The sequence below is a fragment of the Vulpes lagopus genome, chromosome 8, assembly GCF_018345385.1.
Source record: "Vulpes lagopus strain Blue_001 chromosome 8, ASM1834538v1, whole genome shotgun sequence".
NCBI lineage: Eukaryota > Metazoa > Chordata > Mammalia > Carnivora > Canidae > Vulpes > Vulpes lagopus.
Genome location: NC_054831.1, coordinates 32,037,880 through 32,052,823, shown reverse-complemented (window position 1 = coordinate 32,052,823; position 14,944 = coordinate 32,037,880). Strand labels below are relative to the sequence as shown.

Below are 14,944 nucleotides of genomic sequence, written 5' to 3'. Positions count from 1 at the left end.
ATTCTTTGAATATAAGGACTGTGACCTCAGTCTAGATCAAGAGTCAGCAAACTGACCCAAACCCTGGGCCAAATCCATCTATCCATCTCACCACCTGTTTCTATGTGACCTGCAGACTAACAATTATGTGTGTGTGTGTGTGTGTGTATATATATATATATATATAATCTTAAAAAATCTTAAAAAGTATATATATATATATATATATATATATATATACTTTTCTTTTTTTTAAGAGACGACAGTGAGAGAGAGGGAGGTTGGAGGAGGGGCAGAAGGAGAGAAAGAATTCCAAGCAGACACGGGGCTTGATCTCATGACCTGAGATCATGACCTGAGCCAAAATCAAGAGTCGGATGCTGAACTGATTAAGCCACCCAGGTGTCCCTATATATTTTAACTGTTAAAAAAAATCAAATTCAAAGGAAAAATAATATTTTTGACATGTAAAAATTATATAAAATTCAAATACCAGTGTCCATAAATAAAGATTTGCTGGCACTTAGCCATCCTTATTCATTTATATATTGTCATTGGCCAGTCATGTCGCAATGCAAAGTTGATCTCCAGTCCAGATCAAGACTCTTGTTTATCTCTTCCTGGCTGAGAAAACCAGAGAGCTCAGGGAAGAAGTCAGCCTTCTTGCTTTCTTCCTGCATGTCTGACAGGGAATCGTAGAAGGAGTCATGGGAGGAAGTCTCCGACATATTTTAATAGTCTTCATACACTCTTTGTTTGTTTTCAACAGGAAGGCCAGAGGCATTGTGTCTTTGTACAACAGAGATGTACAGCCCACAAAGTCAAAAGTATTTACATTTGGCCTTTGGTAAAACAATTTGCCAATCTCCAGTCTAGAAAATGACCATACCTCTAGCACCTGAAACTTAATAAGTTATTATTAATTATGTGTTGAAATAACTATTGAATGAGTAAATATGAATGCATATAAATGGACACAAGGAAAAAATGAAACAAGATTTCAAGTATTTCATTGAAAATTAAAGATAAATGAAAGTTGAAATCCAAATATATTTGTGGTTTAGAGTGAGATAAACAGAATCAGATTTACTTAAAGTATCAATAAGCCACTAATCTCATAACATTAATGAAATCAGAGCTTTAATGAGGTATATAGTGGGGGGAGATAGAAAAGAAGGAGGCTCTAAGAAGAGCAGAATGCCCTACTATATTTTTAATGCCTGCTGCAGATATTTTTTTTTTAGCTATTCAATGGTGGTTAGTAGGATACTTAATATTCACTCACAGGGAAAATATTAAATTAAAGTGATAAATAATAAATGCAAGTATACTTAATATTTCTCCCAACTTGAATAAGAGAGAAAAAAGTATTTTTACAAAACTTTATTTGTTCACTTTAATGTTTCTCCCAACTTGTAAATTAGTAGTATTATGATAATACACACAAACACACACACACAACCATTACTACTAACGGCAACTCTCTCTATGTCGTCTTGCAGAACACAAGAAATAAACTGGTTTCCAGTGCCTCCGGCCTTCCTGTTGAAAGCAAACAAAGAGTGTATGAAGACTATTGAAATATGTCGGAGACTTCCTCCCATGACTCCTTCTACGATTCCCTGTCAGACATGCAGGAAGAAAGCAAGAAGGCTGACTTCTTCCCTGAGCTCTCTGCTTTTCTCAGCCAGGAAGAGATAAACAAGAGTCTTGATCTGGCCCGGAGAGCGATAGCCAACTCTGAAACAGAAGATTTTGACTCAGAAAAGGAGATCTCACAGATTTTCAACACTTCTCCTGTAAGTGTCTGTGAAAATCCTTCCCATAAGGAGACCAGATTTGGAGAACCAACCTCTTCAGGAAGACCTCATGGTAACAGGCCAACACCTGTCCAACCTCTGCCAGAACAGACTGACCGTATCTCTTCATCTGCTTCAAAGAGGAAACCTGCCAAATCACCCTTGCTTGCCAGTCCCAGCTATATCCGGAGCCTCCGAAAGGCTGAAAAACGTGGTGCAAAAACTCCCAACACAAATGTAAAGCCCAAACCAGCATATCAAGTTAAGACTGGCCCCCAGAGCCAGCTATGTGACAAGGCAGCTAATTTCATTGAGGAGCTGACATCCATATTTAGAGAAGCAGCAAAGCCAAGAAATAGAAGCCCAACTGGGGAGTCCTCATCACCAGACAGTGGGTACTTGTCTCCTAAAAATCAGCCGTCAACCCTGATGAGTGCCTCAGCCAGCCAGAGCCCCACTGGAGACCAACAGGAGATAGAAGCGAAGGTCAAGTTACCCAAATCCAGGCACTGCTACCAAGCAGACCAGGACAAGGCAGTGCCAACCAATAACATCTCTCACCCACAGCCCCAGAATGCACTCCACTTCCCCTCAGCTCCACGATTCATCCAGAAGCTTCGGAGCCAAGAAGTGGCAGAAGGAAGTAGAGTTTACTTGGAGTGTAGAGTCACTGGAAACCCAACTCCTCGAGTCAGGTAAGAACTTTTTATCGTGAATATCAAATGATTTGTGTTGACTTTTGATTTTACTTTAATGTTCAATGAGAAGAAATTTCCTGTATAGTGAGCCCTCTGGAGCCTGACATGATGTTTTCAAATACCTGCAAGGAAAAAGCATCCCAGAATCGCAAATACCAGTTGTAGTAGATATCACTGGTGGGATGTGCCTGTTATCGTGAACCATGTGCTGCTAAGGAGAAGGCAAAGTATCAGACAGGCATAGAGGAGCACAAATAGGTCATTAAATAGGACTCTGGTATGAATAACATCCCAGGAAACTTAAAATGTAAACTGATTCATTTAAGGTACCATGAAAGTGTGTGCATAACTTGAATACGAGGTGCTGAAGATGGTTGAAAGTGTGGCTAAAAACTGGAAAACTGGAAGTTTTCTGCCAGTACAGAGATGTAAGGCACAGATATGCAGAGGCCAACCACAAGATTTACCCCCAAATATATAATCTGATCTAAGGCCTGGGCTAAGTGGGCACATATTCAGTTTAAAAAAGCATACCCACATACCTTCAATGTGATGCAACCAAGGAAACAAAGAAAGATAAACCATGGTGAAAGTCATACAGGTCTGTCGCTCATACACCAGCTCTGGCCACTACAGCCAGAGGTATAGCAAAAAAACAAAAACCAAAAAACAAAAAAAACAAAAAACAAAAAACAAAAAAGCAAACAATTACATGAGCATGAGGCTAGTTGGAATCCATATACACTTACACCCCCATGACTATTCTAATGTCTAGAGTTCTTCCTTCTTGCAGAGTTCATACTTTCTCTGCAAAAAGTTAAAGAAGGGTGACTCTGGAATCAAATTGCAGTGTTTCCAATCATGGCTCCACCTTTTGCCAATTGTGTCATTGAGGCAAGTTACTTTGTGACTTAGTTTTTTTATCTGTGAAATGGGAATTAAAATAATGCCTACCTCATTCTATTTCATAAGGACCAAGTAAAATAATATGTGAAAAAATAAAATAGTGCTTTGCCCCTTGTGACTGCTGTGTTAGTAGTACCTAATACTTTTATTATTTCTCATTACTTAATTTTATATGCCAAAATGAAAATAACATTACAAACTGGATTATACTACAAAAATAAGCCATTTATTCATTCAGTTATTTTGAAAGTTTTGCTTTTATTAATGAAGGATGTTTTACTTGGATTACGTAAATATTAAAAAGTAAACTCAAAATTGTGAAATTTGGCAAAATGTTAAGTAGGCATCATTGGCTAAAAATTGCAATACTGGTACATTCTTATTAATATAGCATTTCACAAGCCACAAACTTGACCTCTTACCCTACATCCACTAATAGACACTCCGCTAGAGTTGGTCTCTTAGTTTGACAGGTTATTGCTCACAAACATGAAGTAAACATTAGCATTATTGGCTAAAAAGTGGTGTAATTAAAGGCAGGGAATTTTTTTTTTCCAACCAATTTGTTCAATTAATTCCTCGGGAGTCAGTTTTTACAGTAATTTTACTATATTTCTTTTAGAAACTGACAGCAGGGGGCAGTAAAAAACTTCTTACTGGATTCATTCCATTCAAGATGTCATCCTAAATTCTGCATTTATGTATCTTTTCGATACAGAATTTTTCTTATCATTTTTGCCTATGATGGAGATGAAATTGTGTGGTTCTTTTGGATTCTACTTAGATTGCTTTCAACCTACTAATCTTGTCAACAAATAATTCTTTATGACTAATACTTTCATACGTCATTCAAAACAGTTTCACAGGTTTTCATACTACATATGACTCCACTGACATTAACCTCCAAAATAAGCCCCTTTCAAAAAAATTTTTTTTAATTTTTAAAAATATAAAAAAAAACCAAAAAAACAAAATAAGCCCCTTTCAAACATATTACTGTGGCAAGTAAATATACTACTATGCCCTTTCAAAAATGACAAAAACACTCTGCTTAATATCAAAGGGTTCATTCAAGTGAGCAGACCATAATTATTATGTTAAGGTTCACTTAAACATTTAGTAATTTGGGGAACATCAAATTCATGCTTCTGTCTTCCCTTCTTTTTACTGGGATTGAGGGCGTTAACTTAGTTAGTAACTACAGAATTATTAACTAGTTTTCTCTTGTCACCTCCTGGTCTAGCAAAGTCCATGACCAATGTCCTTAAACATTACAAGTTATGCCCTTCTAGAGTTAATTAAGTCTTAGATGAAATGCACCATTGTTTAAAATTAGCTGGTCATTTTTGTATTCTTTGGAATTTTTGTTTGTTTTATTTTGTATTTTGAGAGGGAAATGTACTGGATTTTCTTAATTTCTGTTCCAAAGATTTTGGTACTCTCTTTTATGCATTTGTAGGTATACCAAATGCCTAAGAACACTGAGTTCCTTTTCCACATGAGACATGAGAGTCTAAAAAGATCATCTTCTTTGAAGGAAACTTCATATGAAGAACACTACCTTTAATAAAATGTGCCCTCCTCTGGAGCATTTTAGAACCTGGCTCAGACTCAGTCAGTCCAGGAGACTCTAAACCCAGAGATTGCACAGACCTATTGATTGCTAGGCTACCTCCTAAGATCCCAGAAGCAGGTAACAGGACCCATAGAGAGCAAGGGGTATCAGAGGAACCTGAAGCAACCAATAAGCAGAAGACCAACAGACGATGACTGGTAAGCATAGAGACATTTCAGTTATTGAGAAGTCAGCAGCTATAGGGCAGGTGAGTAAGATGTGGTGCAACTTTCTTCAAAGAAATGCATCACAGGAAAAGATGGCAGCAGGTATCTGCATCCAGATACAGGGTCTGAAGCACAGGGAGAAAGTTCTGCCCTTCAGGAATTTAAGGAAAAGGCAAGGCTACTGCTCCAAAGGACAATAGGAGAGGTGCAGTTCAGGAAATAGAGACTCAGGTATGGTTAAATGAGGTGAGACTTTAGTGACTAAACTTGTGCTGCGTCCAGAATAGGGAAACAAATTGTTAGACTAACATGGCTGGGCTACTAAGGTGCTGGCCTGGAGCTACTTAAATTTGGCCTGAATAGAAATTTGGTCTGGGAAACTGGACATAGTGAAACTTAATGAAGGTAGATAAAGTGGTCCCAGCAAAAGGGAGGATTGGTGGAAACAGTAGGATCGAAGCCAGGCCAGTTCAGTCCAAGGCTTTTCTACTTTATTCTCCCACAAATATATGGCATAAATATCAGATATAACCACAAAGAGAACTGAAAAAAATGTATTTTCCTTCTTTATTTTTGCATAGTTCCAACACAACCTCAACAAAAAGAGAAAGGCTGGTGGAAGAAAGCTTATGTATAGTAACTGAGGCTGTATACAATCTAGATACTACTCAAATTACACACAAATTATTTGTTAACATTTTGAATTATTACATTAAATTAAATCAAGTCAGAATTTACACATTTTTCTGATATGTCCCAGTGTTTGGTATTTCTCATGCACTACTTTATAATAGTAGTTATAAAACATGTTCCCTTACATCACTCACTTTCCCTGTTCCCTCCACTCTCAGCTTTTGTGAGTTGGAGAAAAATTCACGAAGAATTTTAGTTCAAAAGTACTATAAAAATGAGACCTCTCATTTTCGCTTTATATTTTTAAAAATATTTTATTATGGCAACCATATATTTCAAACCATTTTAAAGAAACTGAGAAATAGGGAATTATTTGCCTACTAATAGAAAAATAATTAATTAATCATAGAGACTAGAATATAACTCAGTTCTTCTAATTCCTGATCAGGTACTGAGTGACTCACAAGAAGATTTGGCCACTGTCACTACTGTTTTGCTTGTTGTGGATGGCTTACTGACAAGCTCCAGAAATGGAGATGAGCAAAACTGCCACCTGGAATTCATTCCAAATACCTTTAAAGAAAATAATATCTTGATAATTTCCACAATATTTTTCTATTAAAAAAACACACACACACAGAGCCATTCATGGTTATTCTCTTTCTTTGCAGTAAGTTAATACTGCAAAGTAAGTCAATCAACATAAACGAAAAAATGTTTGGGCATGGGGGAAAGCAGAAATTCCCCATCAAGTAACTACAAACAAAATAAATTATTCTCAATTTATAAACAGTAGTCCAAACCATCCTCATATTCAAATTGTATTTTGAGGTAAATGTGAACATACTCAGAGAAAAACACCTTTAAATGTCCACTTATTGCAGTAAAAGCGAGTCCAGCAGTAGTCCAAGCACATTTAATATTCTAAGTACAATTACACCTAATCATAAGGAGGCTATTACATCATCATTATTAGCCTAGTAAAGTTTTAATGAATATACAAAATTACATTCTTTCCTTCAAAAATCAAAAATCTAGTACCTCCAATGCTTCCAAATTAGTTTACATTAGTGAGACATTGATCATCATCAAAACCCAAAACAAGAGAATTAGCCATATCAAATCTATGCATGCTGTCTGTAGAAATTTCCATCTCCTCAAAAGAAAATAGAAACAAACCACCGATTCACTTTTTTTCCTAGGAGTATCAGTATATTCCAGTTATTGACTACTTTGGTTTGGGAAAATGTGGCAATAGCACCACTAGCTAGTAGGTTATAAACATGTGGTGATTGTTAAGATTCAGATGGTAGAGTTCCAGGAGTATTGTTTGTTTTTTGTTAAAGAGTATCTTCACAATGCGACACCAGATATTACCATTAGATTACCAGAATGAAAGATTGACCATGTTGTTACATGAACATGAAATGTAAATAGGTATAAATAATTTGGGGAATAATTTTGTGATATACAATAAAGCCGAAGGTGTACATAACCTAAACTTTCATGTAATTACCAATTGCCTACTGGACATCTCTGCTCAGATATCTAATAGGTATATCAAATTTAATATATCCAAAACTGAACTTGTGGATCTCCTTTCCTCCAAAACCCTTCTCTTTCTAAATCTTCTGCATGTCAATAAGTGACAATCTTCCTTCCAGCTATTTAAGAGAAAAATTCTGGGGTCATCCTTGGCTCTTCATTTTCTCACATCTCACATCATCCAATCCACCCAGCAAATGCAGTTGGCTCTGCCTTTAATATACCTAGAATCAGACCACTTCAGACCACTAATCGGGACGTCAACATTGGCTGGGTTAAGCCACCACCATCTTCCCCTGGGATATTTGCATAACCTTCCTAATCTGTCACCTTGTTTCCATCATTGCTCGTTATACTCTTTATTGCACCTAGCATGATCCTTTTTAATGAAATTGTGGTCACAACACAGTGCAAAGCTTTCCAGTGCCTTCTATCTCACTCAGAGTAAAATTGGTAGGCCCTATAAACATTAGTAAGGCACCATCTCTCCGATTTCATCTCCTACCATGCCCCTGTTTGGCCCACTCCTGCTACAATGGTGTTCTTGCTATATACTCTGACATGCCAGGTGTGTTCCTGTCTCAGGGTTTATGCACATACTGTTTCCTCTTTCCCCAGATATATGCAGGATTAGATCCTTCATCTCCTTCATATCTCTCCTTAAATATCACCTTCATTCAGAGTATGGCCTTCCCTAACTACTCTATGTAAAGAAAAGGCCCTGCCCAGCTTACTCTCCATTTCACTCATTGTTTTTCTTCACAGAACTTATCCAATAAATTCTGCATTTTACTTGTTTAATTTTTTTCATTGTCTGTCTTCCTAAGTAGAATATAAAACCCTTGAATATAGGGACTGCCATCTGATTCTTGTTGTGTCCCTAGAGCTTAGAATGGTGCTTGGCATATAACAGGTGCTCAGTAAATATGAATTGAATATATAAATGAATTTCACTCCTGGCTATATTTCATGCTAATTTTATACTCATTGAAAAATAATAGCTTTCTATTTTACTCTACTATCCCAGTTATGTATTTGGTATGTTCACAGCAATGTTTCCAATAAATGAATGGCATAATTTAGTCTATACATAACATCTAGAAAATGTCTGGGTGGTAAGCAATGCAAATTAGATACGCTGGCTCTTCGGTGTTTGCCCTCATGAGTTATAAGTTCATCAATTTTCTGAGTTGTCTTAGTTGTTTTAAAGCTTTTAAAATTTTTCTTATTTTAAATTCATGGCAATAGAATGGTATATGTACTCAGTCTTCTGCCAGAGATCTTCTATGGTTAGTCTACCCAATTTATTGACTACAGAGGATAGAGAAATTTGTATATGAGTCTCTCATTCCCAAGACAAAATTCCTGCATTTAGACACACACACACACACACACACACACACACACACACGCATACACACGTGGTACCTTTTTTGAAATAGTGAAAATCTGAAGACTAACAAGAGTTGCATATTGTCATTTCACCAACCCAATTATCCCTCCCATATTATCATATGTGGTAAATGGGAGCAAGCAAAATGGGGCAGAATCCAACAGAAACAATACCAATTAATGTTGTAGGTTCCTGGGGCACCTGGGTAGCTCAGTGGCTGAGGGTCTGCCCTTGGATTAGGTCATGATCCTGGGGTGCTGGGATCAAGTCCCACAACAGGCTCCCTATAGGGAGCCTGCTTCTCCCTCTGCCTGTGTCTCTGTCTCTCTCTGTGTCTCTCATGAATAATAAATAAAATCTTCAAAAAATGTTTTAGGTTCCTATTTTTCTTATTCTTTTATCATTTCCTTTAATTTATTTCTAAATCTTTTAATTGTTTTCTTTTTCCATACATTTGGATTGGCTTGAGAAACTAAGTCTTTTGTATTTTACAGGGGACAATTAGTGTTCTCAACATCAAATTACCATTGAACTAGAAACCAAAGGAGATTAAGCAACAGAGTAGCAGCTTTATTTTCATTGAAATGAAATAAACTTATCTCTGATTCCCCCTCATAGGTGATTTTTATGAGTTAATAAATTAAGGCAATATGCCCTATTATGCTATTTATCCTCTTTCCTATCCTTTTCATTCTTTCTCAACCCCTATTTCCATCCAATATCCACCCACTTGTAATTCCCATGTGAAAAATGACCTATACCTCTACAATGCTTTAACTGCTAAAAGCAGTTTAATATGAATTAAACTTATATTCAAATGAATATTGAATCTGCTTTTGTAGACCAGTGAGTAAAATGAGGTAGCTCAGTATCAATGAACCCAGGAAATATTGGCTCTGTTTTGTGGAGCTATTGTTTAACAATTTGAACATTACAGAGTGACAGCAACTGCCCTATCATCTGTTCTTGGCCAACCCATGAACCTGTGATGCTGTGATAGGCCAATTCTACTGTACACAATGCTGTTCATATGGATATCTCAATGAATCAAGAAGCAAACTTGATATTCAAGGCAAATATGGAGTATTAATATAGTAATAACAATCATTGGTATATAGTTATAAAGTAGCAGCAGCCAAATCAGATAGTAGGATCTATTCTAAAGAATTGGTTCCATCATTTCAGTTTACATCTTGATAGCCAAGTTTCTGGATTTAACAAGAAAACTGATAAATAAACAAACATCAACACAAATTTTCCTAGGAAATAAAGGTGGTCAGAAAATCCTTTTACAATTAAGAAATATATGTTTATGCATTACAAAAAAAATGCTTACAGAACAAACAGCAAAAGGGTTTTGCAGCTGATCATAAAGATACTGAAGCAAGAGTGTGAATCTGGCCTCTATCACATGTCCAGTCATGTTAGCAAATTATTTCACCTTTCAACATTATTTATTCCCTACAACATTATTTGTTGTACACCTTTCAACATTATGTTGAAACCTTTGTTTCATTTTGTTGAAATGTTGAACACCTTTCAACATTATTATTTCCCTACAACATTAATTGGTATTGTTTCTGTTGCCTCAGTTTCCTTGTCTGTAAAATGAGAATAATAAAACTACCTACCTCTAGTGTTGAGTGTTAAGTCAATTAACATAAGTAAAGAATTTAGAACTCTGCCAGCACATAGCTTAATAAATATTAAGGTATTATTATAAAGTTATTTATTATTATTATAAAGTGTTCACCTTTATTGTTTATTGTCATTGATTTGTTACATGCTCCCTACACTCTACCTTCTCAAAAATCTTTGAATCTCTTCTTTTTCTTTAAAATTTTTATGCTACAACTTTCTTTTGTACTGCTCATATTTCCAATGGTGTAGGGTTTATAGAGAGGGAACACTTCAACTTTAAAGGCTAAACATAATATATAAAGAATACAATATATCTCAAAACATGTTTCTAATCCTGTTTGGACAGTGAGTCTCAGATTCCTATCTCAAGGTCAGAATCAATACCCAGGCTGCCAAGGGCTGTTGGGATATTGTCCCCTGATCTCTATTGTCATTGTCTAGTAACTTTTACCTCACTTGGCCTTCTGTTCCTTCATGGCCGCAGGGGTGGGATTAGAGCCAAAGATAAGTAATTTCTTTCCATCTCTACCCTTCCTCCTACAACTAATCATCCCCACATCCTCTCTTCCCAAACCTCAAAGCTGTGAAGGTCAGCCTTATTGTGGACTCCGGACAACTTGGAAAGCCTTCTAAAATCAAGTCTCTGACTATTGTTTTCTTGCTGCTTTTAAAATTGTTTAGCAATTTTCCTGAGTTAATTTCATGACTCTTTGTGAAATACTTACTAAAACCAATTGAAAGTGGTTCCCTAACACTTTAACCACTCCCTGTTTTTGTGTTCCAATAATTTCAGCAGGAAGAAAACTCTAAAAATAATTGGAGTAACAAATGCAGGCTTTTCCCCCAGCTAGATAAATTGGCTTTGATTTTGTATTTTCTTCCTACTAAGTATTATACCATACAGCAAAGCTCTCAAAAGGAAAAGAATGTGGTTTTGGAAGTTTAATTTACTATTATGCAAACTACTGTGAAATAGTTGTTTTGAAAAAAATTTGACTCTGAAATTTGGGATGGATACATTCACAGTCAAAACTACTCAATGTCTTAAGTCTTTTCTGTAGAGCTGCTTAAAGTACTTCTTGACATGTTTCTTCATTTGCCTTGAGGCAGGGCCACATAATGGATCACTGAACCTGTTTAGGCATAATTACAGCAATTCAAGAACTTCACTTCCATGATGCATTCTTTTGACGGTTAAAAGGAGTTATTTTATAAATACAACTGTAGCAAAGACAATTGCAAGTCTGAAACCTGATGCAGCTTACTGTGCTGATCCAGATGCAAACAAAGATTTTCTACCAGTTGATGTGTTCAAGTGATGTGTAGCAATAGAACTGATTCTTTCCTATTTAATTTTAATTTCTTTGAGCCAAGAAACAGGGTCATATTGAACATGTACTGGAATAGGAGTAAAGTGCTAGTCATGTGAGCACTGATAGTGAAACCCAATCAAAAGCTTTTCCTGGCAGAAGAATTACTAATTCCAAGTGGAAACATTGTTTTCTTGATCATGAGTTGTAAGAGTGAAGTCTAATTCTATATAATAGCATAGAGGAAATTAGGCCACAGAAACAAGTTTCCAATGAGTGGTTATATGGTTCACATGTGGGCTAGAACACTTAAATAAAAATACCCTAGGAAACAGGATTTTTTTTTTTCCTAAAGTAACAGCTTTTAGTCTTGGTTGTTGGAATTGGTAAGTATTTTCTAAGGGGAAAATATAAAACAAGTCTGGTGAAAAGGATTTCCAAGTCTTGGAGGAGAATCTTTGAAGAAGGAAGAGGAAAAGGAGGAGGAGGGTGAGGAGAGGGTAGAGGAAGAGAAAGGTGAAAATGAGGAGAAAGAAGGAAGGGAGGATAGAAGGAAGGAAGGGAGGACATATGAAAGGAAAAAAAGAAAATTTATATTTGAAGTGAATTGGTTCTGTCTTTAAAAGCCTGAAAGATCTTCAAAATCATTTTTGCCATCATATTCTACATCTAAATTTACAAACACACATACACACACACGCACACACACATGCACATTTTTAAAAGTAGACTCCACACCCAGTGTGGAGCTCAATACAGGGCGTAGACTCACCACCCTGAGGTCAAGATCTGAGCTGAGATCAAGAGTTGGGCACTTAACCAACTGAGCCATCCAGGTGCCCCTGAAAACACTTATATCTTAATGAAAGAAGATATTACTTGAAACCTTGAAAGATGGTTGATACACAGTGTGGTTCAATGAGTTAAGCATAGGACCTTTCCCATATACTTCTACATTTAAGTTTACAAATACTTATATATTAATGAAACAAGATGTTACTTGAAAGACTTATTATATACAGTGTAGTAAAAAAAATCATTTTTGCCATCACAGAAGTTATCACAGATCAATTTCATTAGCAGAGAATATTCCAATTGTGCTTATACATAGCGCAATAGATATACAGTTATGAAGGCTAAGAAGAGGAAGTAGAAAAAAAAGAAAAAAAAAGAAGAGGAAGTAGAAAATATTTGTTTCAGTTTTGGATTTTGAACTGCCACAGACAAAAATTAAGAATTTTCTACATCATTGGGGAACCCAGACAGTTCAGTCAGTTAAACATCTGACTTTCGATTTCAGCTCAAGTCTTGATCTCAAGGTCGTGAGTTCAAGCTCCATATTGGGCTCCACATTGGGCATGGAGCCTATTAAAAAAAAAAGCAAGAATTTTCTATATCATTATATGAATTTGGATATAATGAAGGAAACACCATGGGCTACTGAGCTTTCTAGAATAATGATACTATAAAGGTATTATTCACAAAAAAGATGATTTGGTCAAAAATAAAGACTTAGCTTAGGCCTAGGCACTCCTAATATTTAGAGGCTTTGTCAGGCCCTCATGAGGAAACTTTTTAAGTTAACACCTGAAACTTACTGTAGTATTCAACTTCATCATACATGTCTGTGCAGTCATTGTGCAGAATTACATAGACCACTAAGTTGTAGGAAGCTTAAGCCATTCTCAAACCCTTTGTTTATCATTCTAAAGTCCCAAGTTAAAATAATTCCTCTTTATTTTCCTGAGAGTATGGGAATTAAAACCTCATAAATGTTGCTATCATTTTCCTAGTAATAATAGTAGATATTGGGGCACCTGGGTGGCTCAGTTGTGCCTCCACTATTGATTTTGCCTCAGATCATGATCTTGGAGTTATGAGACTGGGCTCTGTGCAGGCTCCATGCGGGGTGTGAAGCCTACTTCGGATTCTCTCTCTTACTCTCCCTCTGCCCCTCCCCCCCAACATGCTCCCTCTCCCCCTTTCAAAAACAGTATATATAATAATATTAATAGCCAACATTTCTTGAGTACTTAGCACATGCCAGACATTCTTTTCACGGATAAACTCACTATTCCTACAAGGTAGAGACTACCATATTTCTTGAGTACTAAGATATATACTTTGTCACACTTTAACGTGTCTATAATTAGAATGCATCTTGCAGAAGACAGCATTTCACAATCATTATCAGACCATAGTTATGATACGATTGTGATTGTATATACACAAATTTGGTCAGAACTGTTTGTTTTGTCATTTTAATTGAGCTGTTTGCCTTTTCGGTACTGCATACTGTTTTTTTTTCTTTCTTAATAGTTCATGAAATAATAGTGTCGTATAATGAGTGGTATATTAGGTCCAGCGAGCTATAATATTATAAAATCTCTGTTTTAGAAACAAGAAATAAAAGCATGAAGAGCTTATGAAAATTGTCCAATAGCCCAGAGTCTTTACTTTTTAGCATTACCCTATACATCCAAAAAGTCAGAGTGGAACACAAAGAATTTCTTATAGAATGGTGCCCCAGCAAAGTCTGGGTGGGCCCCAGCTTGCCATTAGAAACACCTAACACAGTAGTCATTATTTCTTGAAAAGTGAAATGTTCATGAATTGCTTCCTTCCATTGCCCAAGATGGAAAATTTGGAAAAGAAAGGAAACATGACCAGTGATTTCCTGGTCCTCATGAGAAAACTTTATGTTGTGTATACTTCTAGTCACTCTATTGTGTCATCGTTGATGGAGACTCAGCATCTTGATTAGTAGGAACAATCTCCATTCCTGCAGTTTGTGGGCCCATGGGGTTATAACTTCTACCATCAAAGCCAGTTAGCCAAGGTCTCTCTCTTTCTCTTGTAAACAGAGCAATAATCCCAAACAGAACATAAGAGATATGATTTGTAATCCAGTACGGTACTCTTTAATTCTTATGTGTAGTGGCCAGCATTTTAATTAAGAATGTGTTGGCATATGTTGGCCAGAATCCTGATTCATGGAGTCATTCTGTGCTCCAAGAACAAGGACAAATTATCACTGCCTGAAATAAAGAAGGAACGGGCCCCAACAATACCAACAACATGTTAGCTCAACTGATTTCTGATAGACCTTTTCTACAAAAGGCCATTGTAAAATATAATACAATAAGGTAATTTTTTTACAGACTAAATAGCTTTAAATTTGAACAGGCAGCTATTAAGAAGGAAGTATCAGTATTAAGAAATCAGGTCAACATTTGGATAGTAGATAGGATGCGTGTT

The 14,944-nt window shown here is 36.2% G+C and overlaps 1 protein-coding gene across 3 annotated transcripts in view; it reads left to right on the top strand.

Moving 5' to 3' along the window:
- PALLD (palladin, cytoskeletal associated protein) overlaps positions 1-14,944 on the top strand; it is a 400,423-nt gene that overhangs the window by 24,528 nt on the left and 360,951 nt on the right. For all 3 annotated transcript variants that reach the window (XM_041766121.1, XM_041766120.1, XM_041766122.1), the window contains exon 2: positions 1,482-2,473. In XM_041766121.1, the coding sequence (XP_041622055.1) occupies positions 1,563-2,473 (911 nt within the window). In that variant the 5' untranslated portion in view covers positions 1,482-1,562. The remainder of the gene's footprint in view (positions 1-1,481; positions 2,474-14,944) is intronic.